General features: G+C 50.2%; 11 protein-coding genes across 11 annotated transcripts; 7 read left to right on the top strand and 4 right to left on the bottom strand.

Moving 5' to 3' along the window:
* Positions 1 to 329: 329 nt before the first annotated feature.
* N7525_004048 (aspartic endopeptidase) lies at positions 330 to 2,192 on the top strand (the record flags this gene model as incomplete). The annotated part of the gene is made up of 1 exon (XM_002566189.1): positions 330 to 2,192. The coding sequence occupies one exon, from the start codon at positions 330 to 332 to the stop codon at positions 2,190 to 2,192; it is 1,863 nt and encodes a 620-aa protein (XP_002566235.1).
* Positions 2,193 to 2,369: 177 nt separating this feature from the next.
* On the bottom strand, positions 2,370 to 3,533 carry N7525_004047 (3' exoribonuclease family protein; the record flags this gene model as incomplete). The annotated part of the gene is made up of 1 exon (XM_002566190.1): positions 2,370 to 3,533. One exon carries the CDS (start codon positions 3,531 to 3,533, stop codon positions 2,370 to 2,372), a length of 1,164 nt encoding a protein of 387 aa, XP_002566236.1.
* A 1,309-nt stretch (positions 3,534 to 4,842) lies between these two features.
* N7525_004046 (putative metalloreductase transmembrane component) lies at positions 4,843 to 7,056 on the top strand (the record flags this gene model as incomplete). The annotated part of the gene is made up of 1 exon (XM_002566191.2): positions 4,843 to 7,056. The coding sequence occupies one exon, from the start codon at positions 4,843 to 4,845 to the stop codon at positions 7,054 to 7,056; it is 2,214 nt and encodes a 737-aa protein (XP_002566237.2).
* Positions 7,057 to 7,311: 255 nt separating this feature from the next.
* On the bottom strand, positions 7,312 to 8,367 carry N7525_004045 (GNAT family N-acetyltransferase; the record flags this gene model as incomplete). The annotated part of the gene is made up of 1 exon (XM_002566192.2): positions 7,312 to 8,367. One exon carries the CDS (start codon positions 8,365 to 8,367, stop codon positions 7,312 to 7,314), a length of 1,056 nt encoding a protein of 351 aa, XP_002566238.1.
* Positions 8,368 to 8,753: 386 nt separating this feature from the next.
* Positions 8,754 to 9,901, top strand: N7525_004044 (uncharacterized protein; the record flags this gene model as incomplete). The annotated part of the gene is made up of 2 exons (XM_002566193.2): positions 8,754 to 9,009; positions 9,077 to 9,901. Exons 1-2 carry the CDS (start codon positions 8,944 to 8,946, stop codon positions 9,899 to 9,901), a joined length of 891 nt encoding a protein of 296 aa, XP_002566239.1. The 5' UTR covers positions 8,754 to 8,943.
* A 693-nt stretch (positions 9,902 to 10,594) lies between these two features.
* Positions 10,595 to 12,070, top strand: N7525_004043 (C2HC5-type zinc finger protein; the record flags this gene model as incomplete). Its single annotated transcript, XM_002566194.1, has 1 exon — positions 10,595 to 12,070. The coding sequence occupies one exon, from the start codon at positions 10,595 to 10,597 to the stop codon at positions 12,068 to 12,070; it is 1,476 nt and encodes a 491-aa protein (XP_002566240.1).
* Positions 12,071 to 12,948: 878 nt separating this feature from the next.
* N7525_004042 (cytochrome P450) lies at positions 12,949 to 14,673 on the top strand (the record flags this gene model as incomplete). The annotated part of the gene is made up of 3 exons (XM_002566195.2): positions 12,949 to 13,026; positions 13,117 to 13,728; positions 13,786 to 14,673. 3 exons carry the CDS (start codon positions 12,949 to 12,951, stop codon positions 14,671 to 14,673), a joined length of 1,578 nt encoding a protein of 525 aa, XP_002566241.2.
* Positions 14,674 to 14,904: 231 nt separating this feature from the next.
* Positions 14,905 to 15,682, top strand: N7525_004041 (Mpv17/PMP22 family protein; the record flags this gene model as incomplete). The annotated part of the gene is given in 4 exon segments (XM_061212900.1): positions 14,905 to 15,000; positions 15,055 to 15,258; positions 15,269 to 15,472; positions 15,530 to 15,682. The coding sequence occupies 4 exon segments, from the start codon at positions 14,905 to 14,907 to the stop codon at positions 15,680 to 15,682; spliced, it is 657 nt and encodes a 218-aa protein (XP_061069921.1).
* Positions 15,683 to 16,984: 1,302 nt separating this feature from the next.
* On the bottom strand, positions 16,985 to 19,049 carry N7525_004040 (MDR family MFS transporter; the record flags this gene model as incomplete). The annotated part of the gene is made up of 4 exons (XM_061212899.1): positions 16,985 to 17,632; positions 17,701 to 18,127; positions 18,177 to 18,556; positions 18,618 to 19,049. 4 exons carry the CDS (start codon positions 19,047 to 19,049, stop codon positions 16,985 to 16,987), a joined length of 1,887 nt encoding a protein of 628 aa, XP_061069920.1.
* A 1,506-nt stretch (positions 19,050 to 20,555) lies between these two features.
* On the top strand, positions 20,556 to 21,719 carry N7525_004039 (uncharacterized protein; the record flags this gene model as incomplete). Its single annotated transcript, XM_002566199.2, has 1 exon — positions 20,556 to 21,719. One exon carries the CDS (start codon positions 20,556 to 20,558, stop codon positions 21,717 to 21,719), a length of 1,164 nt encoding a protein of 387 aa, XP_002566245.2.
* Positions 21,720 to 22,344: 625 nt separating this feature from the next.
* On the bottom strand, positions 22,345 to 23,890 carry glkA (glucokinase glkA; the record flags this gene model as incomplete). Its single annotated transcript, XM_002566200.2, has 2 exons — positions 23,704 to 23,890; positions 22,345 to 23,646 (listed from the first exon to the last, which is right to left on the bottom strand). The coding sequence occupies exons 1-2, from the start codon at positions 23,884 to 23,886 to the stop codon at positions 22,345 to 22,347; spliced, it is 1,485 nt and encodes a 494-aa protein (XP_002566246.1). The 5' UTR covers positions 23,887 to 23,890.
* Between the last annotated feature and the right edge of the window lie 463 nt (positions 23,891 to 24,353).

The following is a 24,353-nucleotide window of genomic DNA, read 5'->3' as shown; positions in this document are numbered from 1 at the left end:
AAGACAGAAAGAAACAGAATCTAGATACCTATGAGCTTGGATCTTGGAAGAAAGGATGAGATGAATCGTAATAATGGATAATGTAAAAGAAACTAAGGTAATATGCGTGTGAGCAGAAAGCGGTGACGTAGATTATGCTGTGGTGCTAGGAAGCTCCCCAGGAACCTTGGAAGGTTAACAGGTTACCGACCTCAAAGAACCTCCCACTTTACCAACCCTTTGTGGCCATTATGGTCTGATTCATTCATTTTTTAATTTGTTTATTGGCTTCAATTAACTGTCACTTGCCCCGTACTTACGGTCTATAATTTCCTGCCCAGGTGTCCACAATGGCCGACGTCAGCCCTATCGCCGAGCTACTTGGGCAAGCCCTCTACCACTTCGACCGTCTGAGGCCACTTCTTCCAACTTACGGACACCTACTTGTTTCCGCTCTTTTTCCAATTTGGATCGGTGCACATGCATCTTTGACAAGACCTTCCTCCGCCACTAAACCTCCGAAGAAAAAGGCCAACAAGGATAAAGATGAATATGACACGGATGATGAAGAGGGGCATGGCCCTTTGCAGAAGATGGAAGGGCTTGAGCCGTCAGACGCCCTGATATTTCCGTTGACCGCGGGACTCACCCTCGGTGGTTTATACTTGGTGATCAAATGGCTGGAAGATCCGGCCATTTTGAACAAGATCCTTAGTTTTTACTTCTCTCAAATGGGACTCTTCTTTGCATTTGCATTCCTGAAGGATGTGCTACTGATGGCCCGTTCATTTGTTTTTCCTAGATACTATCGTCAAGGTGGACACTTGTGGAAAGCGAAACAATCTGAACGCCTTTTCATGGCGTCTGAGGACCATCCAGCCAAGTTCCGACATTCACCTCTTCCTGGGATTTTCAGTCGAGTGCCCCTCCCGTGTATGGTACGAGGACTGCTCTGGAAATGCCGAAATGTCTGTTACCAGCGTCTCAAGGTGCGAGCTCATATACGTGGTTTATTTGACGTCAAATGCCTCGTTGGTCTCCTTGATATCATCAGCGGGATCTCCGCATTATCTGCTGTAGGATACTTCGCATTCGTGGAAAACCCGTGGTGGTTGACCAACTTCCTCGGTTTCTGCTTCTGCTATGGCACCCTGCAGTTCATGTCTCCCTCCACGTTCTGGACTGGGACACTCATTTTGGGATCCTTATTTTTCTATGATATATACTTTGTCTTCTTCACTCCATTGATGGTCACTGTTGCAACCAAGTTGGATGTACCAATCAAGCTCCTCTTTCCTCGCCCGCCCAATTCTCGCGATGCTCCTGGCTCCGTGCCATTGGCCATGCTTGGACTGGGTGACATTGTCATTCCGGGAATGATGATTGGGCTGGCACTTCGCTTCGATCTATTCCTATATTACCAGCGGAAAGGTGCTCAAATGGCACGCCCCGAAGGGTCAGACCGGGCAACTGTCAAGCCTGAGTATCAGTCGGCAACCGGCGCTTGGGGAGAGCGGTTCTGGGCACCATCCGTCAAGCCACTCCAGCCGGAACTTCAGCCTCCCTATCACGATGCCCGGCGTTTCCCAAAGGTTTACTTCAAAGCTAGTATATTCGGTTATGTTGTAGGGATGGTCACCACCCTCCTTGCCATGCAATACTCAAACCATGCCCAACCAGCCCTTCTCTACCTGGTACCGGGTGTTCTGACATCGCTTTGGGGCACTGCGCTTATTCGAGGTGAGGTTCATACAATGTGGGACTTCTCCGATGCTGAGGAGGTGGAAATTGAAGAGGAAAAGAAGCCAGATGAACCTGAGGAAAAGCCCTCTCCTGAAGATCAGAAGAGCCTTTTCACGCGCATCTTCTCTGGTAATTACCTGCGTGCATCAAAAGAAGAGAACAAAACACGGACCGAAAGACCCGAAGAAGAGAAAATCGACGGCTTAAAATCAAAAACTAAACCGTCTGAAGAAGGCGGGCGTGATACCAAGACGAAGAAGCCCAAAAAGGACCGTGACAGTTCGGACCTGATCTCCTTCTCCATATCAATTCCTTGCAAGTCCAAACGTGAACCCCAGGCTAATCTGTCGACAACTTCCACAGAGGAAGAGGATGGAGATGTGTCTGTTTCCAGAGATATCAACGGGGACAACGAACCGCCGTTGAAGAGAAGGCGACGCAGCATGATGAGCAAGAAATCAGCAAATTAGAGATCTGATCAATTGGTCGGACAAAGCGCATGTATTAGCTGAAATCTAGTATTTCGTGGATTTTCGACATGGCAGCCACTGTGTAGACCCTACTCCGATGCATAGCTCTATTTAGAAACAAAATGGCAAGAAAATCCTTGTAGTGGTATCATTCATCTGTATTGCACATCAATTCGATCAGCATTGATCCAGTATCCGCTTCATCTCATCCCATCTCCGAGCAGAAACATCAACAAGCTGGCGCAGATCATCACTGTCCACAGTCCAACCACCATGCTTTTCCATCTTCACAATGACCGTCTTCCCGTTCTCTTTATCAACAACTACAGAAGCCCTTTCTTGACTCAATCCCTCCTCGTATCCGTCCGGATCCGCAAGGATCCATCTTTGCTGCGCACCCTTCTTCTGCTTTTGCTCTTCGGCATCGGGAATGACGACCGCCCTCCAACCAGCAGCGGCATCGCCCTCGAAAGAGCAGAATGAGCTAGCAATAGGCAAGCCACGCAGAGACAACTTTCGCGCATCGGCAACATTGTCCGAGCAAAGAATCGTCTCATTATCAGCATCCCACCATGCCTTGGGAAGCTTTGTGTCCCGAAGCGCAGCCAAGACAGAGGCCCAGGCCGCGTCGAATGGGTTTCCGGCCAGAGAAATGATCATGACATCAATGTAGAGCACCCAGAATGCCTTAATCTCCCGCTCGGAGCCCTCGCTCTGTTCTGTATCCACGTCCATCCCCTCGCCCGCATTGCGGAATTCCTCCGAGTCCAGATTCGGTGGCTGGTACCAGATGCGCAAGTCGTCTGCTCGCACGAGACGAGTCGAGTGAAGGAGAGAAAGGATTTGGTGCGAGAGTGACTGGGCCAGTGCAGAAGGTGGTGCACCGGGGGTAAAGCCTGGCGCGCAGCCAGTGCTGAGGGAAAGGTTGGGAACAAGTAGGTTCAGATCTTGGATGTGGCCTCGATCTTCCTCGTCGTGGGTCTCTGAGACTCCTACGTCATTTGACTTGTCAAGATTCTGCTCTGAAGAGGCCTGCAATACGCTCCAGGAAGCGATGTCCTTGGTGTGTAGGATCTCTGCGCGAACGCCGCAGACAGCAGCTGTGTCGCCAATTCGCACGACTGCGCTGCCATTTGTGTGAGTTAGAGAGCCAGCATTGGCAGATGTGACACGGAATTGTGAGGTGGCACGACCATTCGCGCGGACTGAGGGCTGGTTGCTCGCTGGTGGAGGAGAGAGGTGGGCAAGAAGGTAGGCGTGGGGTTGGAGGCGGGCGAATTGAGATGGTGGAAGTGATAATGACGGAGGTGTCGGGTTAATGGGAGTAGTGGAGGATGTCATGACGAAGTAGAATGTCTCTACTTTTGTCAGATACTGATATGTAAATTATCGAAGACACAGAAAAAGCCGACGAGCATAAGATGGCAGAATAATTTATTATCAAAGGCGGCCAGAGCTAAATTGTCAGTGATACCTCAGGCACCAAGTGGAGTTTATATGCCAAGACTTCCGCGCGGCCCTTATGTGTACAACACTGTATATTGTAGTTTTCTAAGTATTCTTCATATTAGAAGAGGAGCGAATTACAAATGCATGTATAACGGGGTAAATATTCCAATGTTAAGTATGACACGGCAGTTGTCTGCTGTATACTCCGTACAACGGGGCAAGATCATTGCCGTTACGCAGGGACCGACGCAGGGCCTCATCTCCAGAGTCGACATGACTCCCTCACAGATGTTGAAAGGTTGGCTTTTCTAAGTGGCCGGGAGGCATGGTACTAAAGTTCTGCCATTTGTCAATATCATACTGTGGCCGTCATCGTCAACGGAACTACAGTATACTACTGGTTGCTATTTGCTTCGGCTACGTATACTCCGCATAGCCAGGTTCTTCGATCTCTTCGCGCTATAGCCCTTTCATGGAGTCACAGACACTAACCCAGTTGCTCAAGCCTACTTATACATAGTTCCTTACGAGTGCTCCCATAATTTCGGCCAATAACCGGCACGACCAGGCGGAGATTATGAACCACGCCTGCATTATAGTTCAATTATAATTGGATGGGTATTTTCGACATGAATACCACCGAGAGAATGATAACCTGAGTGTCCTGCATCTTCCCCACCACGCTAATGCGGCTCGGTCACCCCCAGTCACTCTACTGCTGATATCGCCGCCTGTGATTGGGCTTCAGAGCGCTAAACCGTCACATATCACTGGAATATCCTTCCGTATGCACTCCGACCACTACCACCATGGCTAGACGCCTGTGCTCTCATAAATCGGTCTGCAATCGTGTCTTCCATTGGCTCAGTGTCTGGCCAGCCATAATATTCCATTGTTGGGATTATGCTATCACAATGCCAAGCATGCAAGCTTGTGTGACTCCCCGCTTCCATTTTTCCATACATTTAGACGGAATTTCCCTCGGAAATTGCTTTTCTTCGTGATTTTGATGACATGAATACTGATAGTTCCAGTGAAATTATGAACTCGGTCCAACTATAGTACAAGAGAGGAAGCCTCTTGCGCGCGGGTGAACCTAAAGGTATGATACTCCGTACAAGACTCTATATTGAGATCGATCTAACTAGAAGCAATTGCAGAACAAAATATCGCCATCAAGCGTTGCCGACCAACGCACAAAATGCTGAGCACTATCGCCAAGCGCATCAATGTCGCGATCACGGCATCGACGACTGCAGCCGAGGTAGCTGAAATGCAGCGAGATCCATGGTCAAAGTCGGCAAAATACGGAGTGGGATTTGTCTATTTCGCCGTCGTACTGCTGGTAGTCACGACCTTTATCCGATGTTGGCATAAATGGGGCGACAAGATGCGAATTGCCCTCTATAAAGAAAACCGACCAGAGATCTTTCGCGATGACTCGGTGCCGGACGAGTACGAACTCCCAAGTGCAGGAACTGATGCTTCCAACGCCCATTTCTTTCCATCGCCGACCGCAGTCTCCCCGCCTAAGAGGCGTGAATCGATTCTTGCTACGATAGTTCCCCTGAACAAGGCAATTGCCTTTACGCGATGGATCTTCTACCGACCAATTCCCGTCCTAAGGGCTGGGAAGATAGAGCTGGTTTTCCCGTCTCTGGCAGTTACGGCGATTGTCTTGGTTGCATTTATCTTCGTCACATTATATTGTTTCGTGCCACAGCCCTTATACTACTGGTCGATTGCGCTGGGGTCACCGCCACTGGCGATTCGGGCAGGCATGCTCGCAGTAGCCATGATCCCCTGGATTGTTGCACTCAGCACCAAGGCAAACTTTATCACTATGATGACTGGCCTTGGTCCCGAGCGGCTGAATGGCTTGCACCGCTGGTCAGCCTATATCTGCCTCTTCCTTAGTTTGGTTCACATGATCCCGTTTTACATCACTCCAATCTGGGAAGACGGCGCTTTGGTCAACTATATCGTAGGCATCCCACCACACGCCTATGTGTATGGAACTGGAATCGCAGCGCTAGTTCCTCTGCTTGTGCTGTGTATCCACTCTCTTCCAATCTTTCGCAATTGGATGTATGAGCTTTTTGTCTTTGTCCATATCCCAGTGTCGTACATTTTTGTAGCGATGCTCTTCTGGCACACGAGGAACTACTTGTCATCATGGGCCTATCTTTTCACAACCCTTGCAATTTGGGCTATCTCATACACCATCCGGCTGTTCTATTTGAACTGGACGAACCCTTTGCGTTCGTCGTTTTTGATCGGAGAAGAGTCGGCCATAACCCTTCTTCCACAAAATGCCATCAAGATCACCATTCCCACAAAAATGCGTTGGAAGCCCGGACAGTACGTCTACCTACGTCTGCCGAGGATTTCCGTGATCCAGAGCCACCCTTTCACGATCGCCTCTCTTTGTAGCGACGACTTCCCATCTGCTTATGGTGAGAAGTATCGTGATATGACACTTGTTTTCCGTCCATTTCATGGTTTCACACGTGAAGTGTTCCAGAGAACCTTGGAACATGGGCCCTACAAAACATACAGCGCATTTGTAGAAGGGCCCTATGGTGGTATGCAGCGCGAGATGGCTGCTTTTGACGACGTGATTTTCTTTGCTGGGGGAAGTGGTATTACTGCCATTGCAAGCCAATTGCTAGACCTCATCAAGAAGATTCGAGATGGCAAGGCCATCACTAAGTCGGTCAAAGTGATTTGGGCGCTAAAGAGTCCCGAGACAATGGAATGGTTCCGAGAAGAACTACGAATCTGCCGTGACTATGCACCTTCGAACATCGTGAGCTGTCAGTTCTTCCTCACCGGAGCGAAGCAAGACAACCGAGTTGGACGGGACATGGTCCAGGAGAAGATTTATGGCATGCTCCAGGGCATTGATAAGCGAAACTCTGCGTATATACGCGATGAAGCTGCCGGCAACCCTGATCTAGAAAAGGAATTGCGCCGTGAGAATGAAGACGGTGTTGCTGCCCTTCCCAACGCGTACATGGCCACTCATGCGTCCAATACCCGCCAATATTACCAGCCTTCCATCAACCCCCATGCCCCCGCTGCATCAACTGGCTATGGCAACCCAAATTTCGACTTCGGATTGGGCGCACCTCAACCTATGCCACAAAGGCCACCACCAGCACCTGCACCACGGTTTGCCTATTATCAGCCACGTGGTCGCGATAACTGGCGGACTGATTACTTCCGTCCCAACATCACTCAGATGCTCAATGAATTTTCCAAAACCTTTGGCCGTCGTGCGTGTGTTTTCGTCTGCGGTCCACCGAGCATGCGAGTTGAAGTCGCCAACACGGTAGCCAAACTGCAGATGCAGGTGATTATGGACTCGTCAAGAGACGAGATCTTTTTGCATGCCGAGAACTATAACATCTAACGTAGCGTTGCTATCTTCTGTTGATTTGATACCCATGGCGTTGTAGTTATATGAATACTATGCCAGTTCTTTTAATGCTCAACTTCAAGCATGTAGGAGTGTATAGCGAGAGATCATTTGTCATGTTCAAGCAAGATTATAATCACCGCATGCAGCGGGAATTCAACACATGCATTCTTCTAAATCAGATGTATAAACAAATGCAAAGGGTATCCAAGGTATATCAGAAAGCCACACACACATGCAAAGCACATCTCACTCGACCTGGGGCTTGTGGTTGTCGTCTTCAGCCTTGCGCTTGCGCGTAGGCGTATCCTGCTTTTCGAGGACTTGCGACTCGTTCAAATGCTGTATTCCATGGTCGTCTTCCTCATCATCCTCCGCCTCCACCTTCTCCCAGTCCTCATCTTCTACCTCGTCGGAGGAAGTTGTAGCCTGAGCATTGCTTTCTGTCGAAGCAGATGATTCATCTTCCTCATTCCAGTCCAAATCTAGTCGTACGATTTTCGCGCCCGACGGCTTCAGACGCCGATAGTATTCAGCTACATCACCGTCAACCCTAAACCCACGCGCAATATACCATTCCAGCCCCTCTTCGTTTGCCTCATGGACGTGTGCGGTAACAGAGCAGATGTTATAATGCCTGACGAGCTCGGACACCCGGTATGAGTCCTTGCCCTTGCTTTCCGGTGGTGACGCAAAGAGAAGCGAATTCAACAGTGATGCTGCCACACCACAACCTCGGTATGGCGAGAGAAGATGCAGGGTCTGAATGTAGAGATTTGTGGGACTTCCATTCTCTTGTATTTGGGTCTCTCTGTTTGAGTCCTCTGTCTGTCGGACTCTCTCTAGGCGACACCGAATGCCGCCGATCACCTTGTCTGTCCCGGGAGATGCGCCGGACCCCGGGGCTGCAGCAACAGGGTGGTCATGGTAAATAGCAACCCGTGAAATAGAAGCAATCACTGGATCGGTAATGGTAGCTGTGTAGAACGAGTTTGGGTAGCGGATGGGAAGGAGCAAGCCCGTGATCCGCGTCAACGAAGGGATATGCGCAGTGTTGACTTTCTCGACTGTGATATGGGGGTGCGGAGTCACCACACCACCTGGAATATCATGAGGATACGGGAGAAAGGTCTCTTCCTTCGAGCGTTTCGGGCCAGACGTATTTGCGACGGCTGATTGAGGCGGCTGGACTGGAGGGGGGTGGATGGGAGGCCGCGCAGCATGGCGGTTGGTCGGAGGAGGAGACAGCGAAGTCGAAGAAGTCGCTGGCCTTATCTGATTCTTTGCAAAGAGCTGGTATGCCATTTTGGAGCGAGATATAATGGTTTCGTGAAAGAACAAGCAGAGAGGCACTGCGAATGCGGAGATCCGATAAGAGATAAGCCCAGTGAACAACTTGCTCCAGCCTCATCCGTCTCTTCATCTCCCCGAGTGATATTTGATTTGCAAATAGACACCTCAATAGGTCAGTGCCTTAGTTGTTGTTGATGCCTGCTCCCTATTGTTTGTGTTGATAGAACACATTCATTGATCACACTGCCTTCCCCTATTATTGCTGGTTATTAATCCTACCTCATCCCTCATTATTGAAACTCACTGACAATAGGCCCTACACTAGGCCATACAATTCAGGCCTCCCTATTGTCGTCTTCGTTCCTTTTGTTTCGGCTTCTATGTTTTGGACTTCCTCTTTCTTCTTCTCTCCTACATCCGTGCACCCATTGCGTCAACCCTGCATAGATTTCCGGTACATGGAGAACTAAACCTCGGACCTAGCGGTTCGGAGCACTCACTACCTGTGTCGCGGGCAGGCACAGCCGTCGGTCAATCAGGACCGGACGAGGAATATTTGGCGCATCCATCTCCGGCCGCGATCCGAAAATGGCCGACTCCAACAGCAGCGGTGGTCGCAGGCCGACCTATCCTGCCGGAACGATCGCCAAAGTGGTATGATGGCCCTGAGTGAACTTCATGGGTCGTGCAATGCCAGTTCTAATAACTATATTTTTTTTAGGCTACCGACATCCTCAACGAAACATTCCAGAACATCATCCACGACCTTGTGGCCAAAGTCCACCGCGAAGAGAAGGTGGCGCGCATGCGGTCCGCGGTGGTTCTTGCCCGACAGAAGGCGGAGGAAGACGCAATCATGCCGGATGAAGCACCTAGCAAGACCTCGACCGATACAAAGAGAGAAGTAGTTCTCGACACCAAGAAGCTCTCGGGTATGCGCATGGAGACGGACGCAGCCGTTTTCAACCGCGGGAAGGTCTTCCTCAAGGGCAATCCCATGCAAACCGTGAAGGAGCATGTGTGCCCAGATTGCCGCCTCCCAAGACTCATGTACCCGACCACCGGGGCTAATTCTTGCCCCCCTCCCGATCCCAACGCTGAATACTGTACAAATGTGCCTATGATCGACCTGCCTGGTCATGATGTCCATGGCAAACTCTTTGCAGTCATGCCGAACCCAAAGAAAAAGAAGGGTGACCGAGACAGCACCATCCCTGAAATTCCAACCACCAAGTGTCCTATCTGTCCGCGCTACTTCGTCATGACCCGTCTCGCCCAACACCTTGAACGCTGCGTTTGTGGTGGCCGCACCGGCCGCAACCAGACTCCCACGGACAGTGGAGCTAGCAATGGCAATAGCCCCGGTTCATCAGCACCCAAGCGCCCTTACGGGGACGACGATGAAGAAAGTCCCAGCCCAACGAAGAAGAAGAAACTGAATGGACCCAAGAAGGGCTCCACCACAAAGCCCGGTCCCAGCAAGCTCAAGCAATCATTCACAGTGGAAGACAACGACGATGACATCAAGAGCGAAAACGCCGACTAAACTTTCATTTGTTTTTCCATACCCTTTTTTTCCCCTATCATTATGTCCGCGGCGTTTGAGCTTTGTTTTGATGGGCTGGTTATGTCCCATGGCGTCTCTGGGTCTGGTTTGGTCTGGTCATGGTTTGACCTTTCCTTCGAATAAATCTGCATAGATGAATGATGACGAGGGGCACGGGCTTTGTAGGATGTACATTACTTGATAACATGAAATACAACTGACAGAGGCACTGCAAGCGATATGCAACTGATTGTGCTAATACCACTATTTTTCTTCGTTTCTTATTACCTTGAACTCATTGGATGTCCATGAGGTATACAGCTTAACATGTACGCTACAAAGTGGTCTCACTTCGAAATCATCTGGGCATAATCAATCTCGCTAGGTATATGAACTACCACAGCACATCCATGGATCTATACATATATGCCCTAGGTGCCGGTTTAATCTCAGGGCGCTCAGTGAACCCACTAGTAATGGCTGATATCCGAGTCTAAGGGGAAATTATGCGCTGATATCGGATGTATGGTTAGTCTAAGATACAGGTTGAAGTTGATTTGGTCCTGATTGGAAACTGTGTGCCTCTGTGGTTAGCCCCCGGGGGCCGGGACAGGCCCCGAGAACTGGAGGTGCTTAATAAGTGCGGGGACGGGCATTTCATCTTTCACCAACGACGCCGAAATATTTTCGAACATGGCTGATCTTAACGCATGGGCAGCTCCTCGTCTCTCCCAGCTTCTCCCGCTGGATCCAGATTCACTTTCTCAGGTCATCGACTATGCCCTCAGCCTCTCGAGGGAGGCATGTGCCGACCATCTCAAAAACCTCCTAGGCGACTCCCCGGCTGCCCTAGAATTCATCTCCTCGTTTAATTCACGGCGAGAACCCCAGCGACCACCTCAGAATCCCTCTACACAAAACAGAGATGCATCGAGATCAAGTGGAGGAGCCAAGAAGGGCAAAAAGAAGGCTCCGCTGCACACTGCCGGCCCACCACGCCGACCAGACAACTACGGCAATGTAGGTGGCGCCTACAAGAAAGCCGATGAAGAAGACTATATGTCTTCTCGGAAACCAACTACTCCCGCTCTTGCACCATCACCGCATGGGTCCTCGGCCTCGTCACGCATTCCCTCCCCTTTACCTGCATCATCCCCGAAGCCACCACCGTCCGCGAGCGGCCCTACGATCTCAGACATGCTACCAAATGTGCGATCAAAAGTGAGCAAGTCAACACGTCAAGGTGGAGGAGCCGGATCATCTTCCAAGGGAAGCACAGCTCTTACAACCAACGATATCTCTGACCTCACCGCAGCTATCGCCGCCCTAGAGGTATCGACAAATCCGAGTCTGGGGGAGAGACGCAACTGCACATGCTATGGGTCACTACACCCAGTATTCGATCCAGCGCCCAATTGTCTTAACTGCGGGAAAATTATTTGCTCACTCGAGGGATTACAGCCGTGCTCATTCTGCGGCACACCACTCCTCTCCGCCGAAGAAGTGCAGGGCATGATTCGGGAACTACGGGCGGAGCGGGGACAAGAGAAGATGCGCGTACACAATGAAGGTGTTCATCATGAAGGGGGTCCCAGACCTACTCCCGGGTCCGAACCTTCCAAACTGGATGCCGCGAAAGCACACAGGGACAAGCTTCTCCAGTTCCAAGCGCAGAACGCCCGCCGAACCAAGGTTGTCGATGAAACAGCGGATTTCGAGACCCCGAATGTCGCCTCAACCTTGTGGATGACACCCACCCAACGAGCGTTGGCGCTCAAGAAGCAGCAGCGCATTCAGCGCGAGATGGATGAGAAAGCTCGTCCCGAATGGGAGAAGAAGAAGACTGTAATGAGTCTTGATATTAAAGGTGGCAAGGTCCGCCGAGTCTATCATTCCGCGCCGGCAGAACCAACTCCAGAGGTCAGCGAGCCCGAGCCTGTTGATGAAGTAGGTGCGGCGGACATCCCGCAAGGACAACGCAATTTCAGTCGCAATCCCCTTCTCGCAGCGGGTGGTCTTATGCGACCTGTTTGGCGTGCCCCTGAGATAAAACAGGCCGAGGCAGTGGGACAAACTGAACGAAAACAGACTTGGCGACGTGTGCAAGATGACAACGACGACAACGAGCAATGGATTTTGGACGGAGGAATACATGGACACACCAGTTAGACATAATCTTACATGGATTTAACCGCCAGCTCCAAAGCTTGAGCCTCCGAAAATACCGTTTCGGGCCATCTCATGATCCTGAATCGACCTGGAGGCACTTTATTCGGGTTATCATCGACTTCATCGCCGACACCGGTGCTGCAGGACAGCCTCGCGCGACAAAATAGCGTGTTTACACTATATTGCTGACTGTGTTGCATTCCTGAAAAAGTGGAATCCTCGGAGCGGATGTCTCTGATTACCCACTGTACATCGGCTAATAACGGTGATACTATCACACCAAGGAGAAACCGAGCCAGTGGAGTCAATAGAGGGGAACATCTACTGGCAGGGGATCCTACTGTATGACCGAATTAGTGAATGACGGCAGCCTGCCAAAAATAGAGAATGGTAGATTCATGTTGCATTCCTATGTAACGACGATGTACCCCTACAATTTTTCACCACGGGTTATCAGGTTGAAATATTCATTTCTTTTTGTCTTTAGACCACAACTCCACTGGACCCGAATCCCCACAAAAGTACCAGACATGAAGCAGACCTTTCCCCGCGGATACCATAAAGTCGATGCGTGGGTATTTAAGCATAACCAATCACCCTGTACATATGTACAGATCATCCCCAAACAACCGCCTATAACCGAGTCAGACATAAACCTATCTACAGTATGGAGTAGAAATTAACCACGCTTGATTGGAGTTCCAGTCCCACCAACAAAGGCCGACCTGTTTTGTAGGATTTTGTAGGACGGATCCGTCGTCATTGACCAGGTTCGGTTGGGGCCGGGTATCGACGGTAGCTGGAGTATAAAGGAAGTTATGAGACATTTGATAAAGTAGCGCTTTGAAAAGGTTATTCCTTTATGATCATCTCTTAAAATGCTCGTTGAATCTGTGCTAGAGTGCCTTTCTCTACAGAGGGTTCTGGGAGGCTTGGTAGGGCTATTAGCCGTAGCGGTACGCATATCCTGTCCTTTCGATACATTCTGATGCCCTCCCACTTCCAACTATCACATCTTAGAAGTAAAATAATCTAACTCACTTCAGACCCTCGCCTACACCCTCTACAATCGATTCCTTCACCCGCTTCATCATATCAACGGCCCCTTCCTCGCATCCATCACACCCTGGGTCCAGCTCTACCATGGCCTGAAGGGTGACCGCCATCTCTGGCTACACAAGCTGCACAGTCAGTACGGGACACACGTGCGCGTTGCGCCTAATTTTGTCTCTGTCAACTCTGACCGTGGATTGCACGATATCTACGGGCACGGGAAACGCCTTCAGAAGGCCAAATTCTACAATGCTTTCCCCGCCATCAAGGGTGTGTATAACACCCACAATGCTATTGATAAAACTATGCATGGTCGCAAAAGGAGAGTACTTAGCCAGGCTTTCTCGGAGAACGCTCTCAAGGGCATGGAGGATGTGATGCTCCTCCATGTGCGCCAGCTGTGTGCCGTACTAGCTGGATATGATGGGGATTTCGAATCGCATGATCAGAAGGGCAATGTCAAGAACATGGGTGACTGGTTTAGTTATCTCTCGTACGATGTCATGGGCGAGCTCTGCTTCGGAAAGAGCTTTGATATGCTTATTTCTGAGACTCGGAGATATAAAGTTGGCTTGGTGGATCGGGCTGCGAACAGGCACTATGTGGTAAGCACTTCTTTTTTTACCATCATTAGGGAGCACGTTTATCTGATTCTGTTACAGTGCGGACTTTGGATGCCTCTGGACACTTGGGGTCTGGACCAGATATTCATCCGCAAGCTGACGCGCGACCGATGGAATTTCATTATGAACTCGCGCGTTGAAGCCAACGAACGCGCCAAGGAGCGTACTCAGATTGGTCGGGACGCTAAGAAGGACTTCTTTTATTACCTGTTGAACGCGAAGGACCCGGAGACCGGCAATGGACTCAGCACGCCTGAACTTTGGGGCGAGTCAAATGTCCTCATGATTGCGGGCAGTGACACAACCTCGACTACACTGGCAGCCACTCTCTTCTACCTAGTTCGGAGACCAGAGGCACTGGCCAAGCTGTGTGCCGAGGTGCGCGGCGCCTTCAATGAAGTCGAAGAGATCGTTACCAGCAGCCAGCTCGGCGAACTAGTGTATCTCAAAGCATGCATCGACGAGGCGTTGCGTCTGGCCCCAGCCGTACCCGGAGCGATTCCCCGCGAAGTGATGCAAGGTGGCGCTGTGGTCGACGGTGTCTTCTTACCCGCTGGCACAGACTGCGGCACACCGACATACTCCATCCACCGCCAAGAGCGATACTACCGGGAACCAGGGACCTTTATCCCCGAACGGTGGATTGAGGACGCCACCTGCATGGGCTCTGGGATGTCCTGGAAGACGACCAAGGAGAGCATCGAGACTGCGCGACACGCATTTTGTCCATTTAGCATCGGACCCCGTGGATGTATTGGCAAGAGTATGGCTTTTATGGAGATGCGGCTGACTCTGGCGCGGCTGGTGTTCCTCTTTGACATGTCATTGGCGGATCGTCAGGGCGAAGACGCGGGGGGCCACCTGGCGCTGACGGACCATTTCACTTCCGCGAAGAATGGACCGAATGTCGTGTTTCGGCGGAGATAATTTAGTTTTATATTAGGCAATTTTATCTAAAAGCGGTGCAGAAGATATAAAATAAAAAGTTGAAACATCCAAGTGTCGCTTAATCTCTCAGCCTTATCCGCCCCCTACCGGCTAGCTTCTCAGGACACGGTTGCGCAACTTGGCAAGCCTTCTCGACTCTTTTGTCATTTGTGTACATTTGGGCATTGGCATTGATATTTCCATGGATTTGATTGAAGGAATATATCCAATATGACCTCCCCGTTAATTGTGACATTCGTGCAAGCGACGGTTCTCAATGCCCTTGCTAACGTTTTGGCACAATTGATCGATCAAAGGCACAGCAAAGTAAGGACTTTCTATGCTGCGTGCTCAAACATGACAGAATTAACAAAGTCTCAGGCTCCATTCACTTTAAACACACCGGCGCTGCTCCAGTTTCTGGGCTATGGCCTCTTAATTGTGGCCCCCAATTTCTACTGGCAACGCGCCCTTGAAGCGCGTTATCCAGGGTTTCCTACGCGCGCCGAACTCTCAAATGCATTCAGTGTTCGATCACTGAAATCTTTGCTCTCTCCCCCGCTCATGGCTCTCTCTCTTTTCACGGTCTCACCAGGAGGACTTGCTCCCTAGCCACAAGGACAAGGAGAAACATGTCCGATGGGCGCCGCGAGCGCAGACATCTGGGCTGCGTAGCTTCGTCATGAAGTTCTTCTTTGATCAGACGGCTGCCTCGATTGTAAATCTCGTGCTATTTGTGGTTCTCATCAACCTGCTGAAGGGAGAGACTCTGGCGAAATCCTGGGATTTGGTTCTTTTGGTAAGTTGCTTTTCTGTTGAACAACAGTGTTGATTACACAGATGCTGACTCGTATAGGATTTCTGGCCTCTTATGAGTGCCCGTCTGAAGTACCGGCCTGTCGTTTCGGTCTTAATGTACACAGTCATTCCTGTGGATCGACGGGTGGTCTTTGGAAGCGCATGCGGGGTGATCTGGGGGGTGTATCTGAGTTTATATGCTGGGGTTTAGGTCTGTCACTTCTGCTTCTGTGCTACTTCAGCGTTGTATTATCAAAGAAATTGTTACAATAATATGTCAAGCGGTCTTACCCAAGACCAAATAAAATGAAACTTGGCTCAACGCCAAAAGATTAGAAATGTTTTCACTTTGACAAAAATATATATTAGGTCTATCGCAAACCACTCCACTGCGAATCTCGTATCTGTATAATTTTCTAGCGCTTCTTCAAGGCCGACGATATAAACTGCCGTGGACAGTTGATCTATATCCTCCTGCGTCTTCTCTACTATACACTATATACTACACACTTGAAGTGTGCTGTGCACTTTCTAAGCCTCATTCTTCGAGCTACCCCATTGTTAAGACAATGCATTTTCCACCTCGCATCTGTGGCAGAGTCCCAGGGCCTGACGAACACCACTCCAAAGAGGCAGTGGGTCCAGTGACACGACTTGAGTTTCTTGTAAATCCATTGAAGGGACTGATGTCGCGACATGGCCGGGGATACTCACTAGCGTTTTCAGCTACGCCTCAGGTTCTCCTCACTTGGGACTCATTCTTTCTCCGTCGTCTCTCAGTCTATCCTCACTTCAACGTCATAAGTCCCGTTCTCCGCCGTCCGCACCTTCCTCTGATAGGTCATCGCCTGAACCTGCCACCGATGGTTCGTTGTGTCGTTCCTTCTCCAGTACCATGCTGTTGCCACGAGTGACGACCCAGTTAAGAAGTACCTTAAGTTGACCATTTCCTTAACGTCGCACGTCGGCAGTACGATTCACTATACTAACTCTCCAGGCCCGAGGGTCAACCGATGGAAGCCGACGTTTGAATCTTACTACAATGTGTCGTGGAATTTACATGTCCTCTCTAGCGGGTGTCCTGCTCGGTCCGAATAACACCTGCGATATGAGCTCGCTAATGTCTTTTCATTGAGTGCAAGAGGCCTGACCAAGGGAAGAGATGAGGCAAACGTACCTGGAGCCAACAAGTCCAAGACGCCTTCGCCAAGCTGGAAAACCAATAACTCTGGTCTAGACCTCTGAGCAAGATGGAGACAGGCTTCTCTTCCAGTCGAGAAATAAAATAGCGATCATTCAAAAGATACATTCCATCACACAAAGCAATGATATTGATTGGGCTTTTTATTCGACATTAATACACGCATGAGTTATCATAAACAGTAGAAAGTTAATAGGCATATGGCCTAGGACAATACTCCGTAAACCATCCCACGAGGACAGAAACAAAAAGATATAACGGTGTGAAAATTAAGAATGTGCACGAAAAGACCTCCCAGTTCAGACTCGAGCCTCAAACAGGGGCCACCTCGACCTTCTTGCCCTTGACAGACAACCACTCCACGAAGATGGGCCCAACGAGCGATAATGCGCCCATGGCGACAGCAACGTAGAAAGTCTGCACAATAGCAGCATTATAGGCAACCAGGACACTCTGCAGGGCATCACCACTTACAACAGTGCGGAGCATAGTAGCGCCAACAGAGACGATCTTCGCAGCGTCCTCAGTAGGCGCATACTGAGCCAAGTTGTGGACAAGCTGGTTCTGGAACACATTTTGCCCGACGGAGACGAAAATAGCGCCACCAAGAGTCTGGGAGAACATGACGAGAGCCGTGCCACTGGGAATGTCTTCGACCTTCAGAGCAGTCTGAGCGACGATCATGGGTTGCTGCATGCCCAAGCCCAGACCGATACCAAAGAGCGCCTGGTATCCGATCCACTTGGAGTGATTTGAGTCTGTCTCCAGGGTCGTCAGGAGACCTGCGCCGATGGTTATTATGATGGCCGAGGCGATCATGAAGGGTGTGTAGTATCCGCAAGCGGTGACGAGGCCACCAGCCAGGATAGAGACAATCACAACTGCAATGATCATGGGCAGGTTCATGATGCCGGATTTCAAGGCGGTTGCACCCTTGATTGACTGGAACCAGATAGGGAGCTAAAACAAGTGTTAGTGCTTTGATTGGGACGGGTGGGAAGGAGGAACTAAAGGGAAAGAGTGCTCACATAAAATGTCAAGACAAAGAATGCAGCGCCAAGAGCAAGGGCATACCAGGCCGAGCCCCAAATGTTACGGTTCTTGATAAGGCGCGGCGGGACGGTTGCCCGGTCTCCGGCCCAGATCTGTACGCCAATGAACACGAGACCGAGGACGCCGAAGACCACAAATAGGCCGATAATGCGTCCACTGCCCCACGCATACTTGGTACCACCCCATTGCAGCGCAAGCAACAAGCTGATGATAGAGGGCAGGAAAAAGAAGGAGCCAATCAGGTCCAGCTCCTTCATTTGTTCCTTAAAGGTGTTCTTCTTCAAGATGGCTTTCGGTGTTTGGAAGAAGAACAACAAGAAGAAGAAAGTCACTCCTCCAAGAGGCAGGTTAATGTAAAAACACCAACGCCAAGTGAGGTGGTCGGTGAATGCGCCTCCCATACTGCCGTAAGTTAGCATAACTCGCCAATCAAGAAACAGGAGCAACATACAGAGGACCGGCTACATTGGCAATTCCAAACATCGCGCCAATGAGGCCCGTATAGACAGGTCGCTTGACCAGGGGTACACTCTTGCTGATGATGAGGATAGAGCCCGAGAAAAGACCAGCCGCTCCGAGTCCGGCGATGGCTCGGCCGCAGATGAGTCCGACCGAGGTGGGAGTAACAGCACAGACGAGCGAGCCGACCTCGAAAATAAAGAGCGCGATCAGGTATATCCACTTGATTGAGTAGAATGTGTAGAGTTTGCCAAATGTCAGGGACACGGCACATGTTGTCAGGAGATATGAACTTCCGTACCAGCCGACGTCTTCGAGTGAGTTGAATTGGTCAGTGATTTTAGGAATTGCTGTTGCAATGATAGTGTTGTCCTAGTGGATTCGGTGTTAGCTGGATGTGAGCATCCAAATAAAGCCAACTGGTAGTGCATACCAATGCCACGCAGAACACGCATAGACAGAGAGCAATGCTGATCAGAGTCAATCTCCATGCGTTTGGGTACTCTTCCTCGTCTTTCGGCGTTTCTGCGCCATCGTCCTCTTTTTTCTCTTCTGGTGTTGGCTGCTTGTCTAATGGATCCTGGGTGACCAGCTCCCTGTTGGAGTCGTTGTGGACGGGCGTTGGAGTATCACGGCTTGCAAGCTCTTTGTCGGTGTCATTATTAGGAGTCGCATTTCTCGTCAAATGCTCATCGACTAGAGTGCTCTCTTTTTCGCTCGAGGGCTTTGAAGTTTGACCCACAGACTCGGAATGGCTGTCATCATTGGGTGTCACATTATTCTGCTCAGTGTTGTGCTCAGATTTATCTCCAGGTACATCTGCGTCCTTGCGAGATCTGACTTTCAAGGCATCGAGGAAGCCCATGATGAACGAAAGGGGAAAAAGCCAGCAGTATTAAAAAATCAAAAGAAGCCCGTAGTAAGAATTAACGAAAGTTGGGGCATATGAACAGGAAGAGGAAATTACAGAGATTTAAAAGGAAACGAAGAAATAAGCCAAGGTTGACCTTGTAAACACAACCAGTTCGTACAGGTCTCATCTGAAACCTTGCCTGTGGATTTCTTGGGAAGGAGAAAAGGACCAATCCAGGTTGCGCAGAACCCTGTGATCATATTTCAGGAGTCCATGTGGTACATGAGATCCTCCACTGAGCTGCATATCCTGCAGTCTTTTGCTTTCGTAATTAGGCAGCGAGGTCCAGTTCCCAAGGAACCACCTAGTCGATTAGTTCAAACAGTTGACAAAGCGGTTATGCAACTATCATTAGTCGCACTAGTCCCGAATATCATAAGCCATCAGAACAAACAGCGGATCTGTTCGCATCTGACAGGGTCTGAGTCAAAATGTGCTCTTGAACACAGACGAAATGTCCGGGCGAAATGTCCAGTTCAGTTTGGATAGGTGGGGCTGCAGTCAGGAGAATGCAAGGACCAGCGTGATCAATTATTTAATTGTTGCATGAACTGATGTGCAAGTCTTTGGTTGCAGTCGTTCGCCAATCAGCGATCAGGGGGATGTGCATAGTACATCGCCCCTTGCTCGAGCATCCGACAGAGAGAAACATTGTTCCTGCAACGGATTACGAGTACACCGCTGTTGACAAAACAGGGGGAAAAGGATAAATATTGGATCTGACCGAGTAGTTTGAAATTGAGGAAGGGGTTAAGGGTTTACTCCAGATGAACAAAGCGTTCTGTGCAATTGCGGAGTTTACAATGTTGTGAATGGCTCAAATGATCGACAGCTCAAGCTGACATGGCTCTAACGAGATGGGGATTAGTGCGGCTTGGAACCACGGAAGCAACTCGGAGATCGGGGTTAAGCTTGTCTTTGTTCCTACGTTGTGCTATACTTCATCGTTCTCTGATGATTCTTGATATGGTCATACTTGTTTTTATAAGAGTATAAGTCAATCAATATAGGTCACAAGATACTTCGCCCAATTCGTAGGGGTGTTTCAAAGGTCTATTACATGGCCCGAGTACAGCATATACAGGGCCTATCCTAGCCGATCTATACTGGCATTGCACTGCTATTATGACTGCTCGATGATATCCATCAGTTTCCATGGGGAGGGCAGTGTTACAGGTACTTATGCACAAGACCACAACTCCACGTTTGATGTAGTAAACCGTACAATATAGATATGGGGAACGGAGATATAATTGCGAGTAAGAGTTAATTCCGATCACCAAGGTTAATAGATGCAATGGGATGACGAAACTAGTCTTTCCAATGTTAGCACCGAAATACTAACTCCGTCAGCGAAGAAAGAAGCCCAAGTATAAAAGGCACATCAAGCGACCAGAATACTTCATTCCACCACCATCAGTCTTCGTAACAAGAACATTACATTACTCCAACTATACAATGGACGAAATCTTCGGAGCTGCGCCAGAGCCCGCCACCCCTCTGGGCCGGTACCGGGTCCTCTCCTCAACAGCAGGAGTCCGCGTCTCCCCCCTTCAGCTCGGCGCAATGTCCATCGGCGACGCCTGGAGCCGATTCATGGGCAGCATGAGCAAAGAGCAATCCTTTGCACTGCTCGATGCCTTCGTCGCCGCTGGCGGAAACTTCATCGACACAGCAAACAACTACCAGGACGAGCAATCCGAGACCTGGCTCGGTGAATGGATGGCCGCACGCAACAACCGCGACCAATTCGTTCTAGCCACCAAGTTCACATCCGACTACCGCAGCCACGCGCTCGGTAAGGGCAACACTGTTAACGCCTGCGGGAACCACAAGCGCAACATGACCCTCAGCGTCCGTGACTCTCTCCGCAAACTCCAAACCGACTTCATCGACGTCCTCTACGTCCACTGGTGGGACCACACCACCTCTATCGAGGAAATCATGGACTCCCTCCACATCCTCGTCGAGCAGGGTAAGGTCATGTACCTCGGGATCTCGGATTCTCCCGCGTGGGTCGTTTCTGCGGCGAATACTTATGCGCGCGCGCACGGCAAAACGCCTTTCTCTATTTACCAGGGCCGGTGGAACGTGATGCGCCGCGACTTCGAGCGCGATATCCTACCCATGGCGCGGCATTTCGGGATGGCGCTTGCGCCGTGGGATGTGCTTGGTGGCGGTCATTTCCAGACTGCTAAGCAGGTCGAGGAACGGAAGAAGACGGGTGAGGGTCTGCGCAGTACGATGGGTGCTGAGCAGACAGAAGAGGAGAGGCGTATCTCCGAGGCGTTGGCCACTGTTGCTGCTGAGCATGGGATTGAGTCGGTCACTACTATTGCGTTAGCTTATGTGCTTTGCAAGGCGCCGAATGTGTTCCCGCTTGTAGGAGGCCGCAAGATTGAGCATCTGCATGACAATATCCAGGCTTTGTCGATTCGGCTTAGTGATAAGCAGATTGAGTTTTTGGAGGCGGCGACTACTTTTGATGTTGGGTTCCCCAATAACTTCATTGGGATTGATCCGAGTGTCAATGGTGGCAAGGCGTCCTTCTTGCTGGGCTCGTCTGGCCATATCGACTTTGTTCAGGCACCTCGGGCTATTGGGTATGAGCCTAGTAAATAGGGGACTTTGAGATGTCCCAGAAGTATGTAATGCCAGTAGGACTAGTGCAAATATTGTTTTCTTTATCCGCCTTTTCGTACATCTACTTGGAGAGATTCATTAAGCAATGGAATTGTGAAATAATAAATAGACAAGAAATGAAGATGACAATGGGTTTAGAAGCCAGTTCAATGCAATGTACCGTCATCGCATGCCGTCCCACGCCGGGAAGGCTTCGAAGGAAGTCTCTGCGACTTCAAATGAAAAGTCCAGCCTTAATATAATGTGACATTGTTATAGGAAGTAGACTGAATGGGGTGCGGTAATTGTGGATGTCCGCATCCGCAGGTAGCGAACTCTCGCGGGTCGGCAATTTGGCCATCAAGATCTGAATCTTGGTTTCAGCTGACAGTGTTGCCATGGGTTTGGATGAGCAAGAGGAGAGAACTTGAATAGGGTATTTGTTTTCGGGGTAACAGATTGTGGCAGGTCGGAGATTTGAGTAACATCAGGGAGGTCGACCAAGCCGGCTTTCAGATTCGCTGGGGGGAAGAGAGGGGGTCGGCCGCTGTAAAGGTCGTGAAAAACGAAGAGTTCCAACCAACAAAAGACGTAATGAAGGGAACCATGGGATAATCCGGGTCATTTAGTTCTCGCGGGGAATTTCAAAGCCCTCGGTCTTGTTAGCGACGAGCGCAATCAGAGCTGCGCCAACACCGCTGCCATCCTTGGAAATGCCAATACGGATCCTCTTGTCGCCTGCAGCTCCAACTTCGGGAACTTCGCGCAAAGCCTCACGCAAATGCCCTTCAAAGTTGGGGTAGAATTCAACGAGGCTGCCATCGACACCAATGTCAATCATATCATCAGTCTGAAGCTTGTTACTGTGCACGACAATAGCAGCCAACGGGACAGCGCTCAGGCGAGCGGCACGTTTCCCAATGGCGTGAACTATGGTTTTCACAGCCTGGCACTCTTCGAGGCTGGGGTTCTCAATCTCGAGGTGATCCTTCAATGCAGTCTTCACATCCACCAAGTCCTCGCTGGTATCAGCTTCGACTGAACTCAGCATGCTGGTGTCAAGACCCCATTGACGGAAAAGCATGGATCCTTCAGGAAGGACGACCTTGGAGTCCTTGTTGGCCTGGAACAGTCCCAGGTCGGCACGGTAGAGAGACAGGAGCGCGCGGCGGAGAATTTCGCCCAAGAACATGCCTGAAACACGTTTTTCGAACATCTGCACACCGGGGTTGTTGCTGTCGGCATCGAGCTCATCGTCGAACACGGTGGTAGGGAGAACGCTCATGTGGTTGTCGAAGCTACCCCACTCAGCGTTGATAATCATCTCGCCTGTGGAGTCTTCAAAGTGGGCATCCTTCATATGCTGGAGCTTGGTGATGTTCTTGGTCTTCTCCACGTAAGCACCGTTGGTACCGGTTCCGAAAATGGCACCAATGAAAGTGCCAGTCTCGCCTGGCGAGGTGTATGAGCGGGCCATGAGAGTACCGACGGTGTCGTTCACTAACGCAGCCACGCGCACTGGCAGGCTCAACTCATCAATGGCGGACTGAAGCAGCGCGCAAACATCGTGACCAACCGCATCGGGGATATTGAAGCCCTTGGTCCAGCGGATAAGTGTTCCGCGGTTGATCCCACACTGGCGCACAGGGAAACTGAAGGTAAAGCCCAGATCGAACAGGTCCTCTTCGGTGTTACCCTCCCGTCGGCGGAGCAGGTGGGCCTCGAAGTGTTCGTTGTGGTGAATGCGAAGGAATGCCTCGATTTGACGGGCCAAGAACAGGAAGAGATCCTTTGATGTGCCAGAGGCCATCAATTCCCGAGGAATTAAGATCTTGGACTGGGTGAGGGAGAAGGTGGTGTCGCCGTGCAGGAGGACCGAGCACACACGGAAGTTAGTGCCACCGAGATCAACAGCCAAGTAAAGACCCTATACCAAAGAGAATCAGCGCGCAATTCCCGTTGGAAAATTAGTCTGCCGTCATACCTTTTCTGTGCCATTTGGCACCGCAGTCACGAAAGTAGGGATTTGGCTCAAGGTGGTGCCCTCTTTGGTCAAGCCCTCGTTAGACTGCTTGATGTACTCGGCAACCCCGCGCTGCACTTTCTCGGCGGGGTAGTCGAAGTCACGCGCAATGCGCGTAGCTTGGTCCAATAGTGAAGAAGACATGGTGGGACAAGAAATGGGATAGCCGGGTTAGGTAGAGAGTTGAGATACCGGCTAATGGGAGAAAGGAAGGGAAAAGAGTAGGGAAAGAAGAAAGTAAGAAGAAAAGCGGGAGAAGAAATAAGACACGAAACACAGAACCTCACCTGGGCAAAAAAGGTGGGATGACGGGGGTATCCATGAGGTCAGTCCTCAGTCCGGTACCTTGGCAGTACATTTCCCGCCGTAATAACAGCCACTGGTAATGAAGTATCTACAATGTACTGTTAGGGTATTTGGGGAATTGCCGGGTTCACCGGAGAGAAATGTTACTTTATTCTTTTATATCTTATAGTTATTGTACGCTTTCAATTCAGTTCTTTGAATAGAGAAATCAACAAACATCCGATGTTGTTTTGAGTATTCTACCGATCACATCGATGACCGAAAGCAGCCTCAACATTCCTGGGGCATTCGTTTTCTTTTTTCTT

The sequence above is a fragment of the Penicillium rubens genome (genome assembly GCF_028828025.1).
Source record: "Penicillium rubens strain IBT 27055 chromosome Unknown utg000002l_segment0_segment0, whole genome shotgun sequence".
Classification (NCBI taxonomy): domain Eukaryota; kingdom Fungi; phylum Ascomycota; class Eurotiomycetes; order Eurotiales; family Aspergillaceae; genus Penicillium; species Penicillium rubens.
This window is presented reverse-complemented; position numbering and strand designations above follow the sequence as displayed.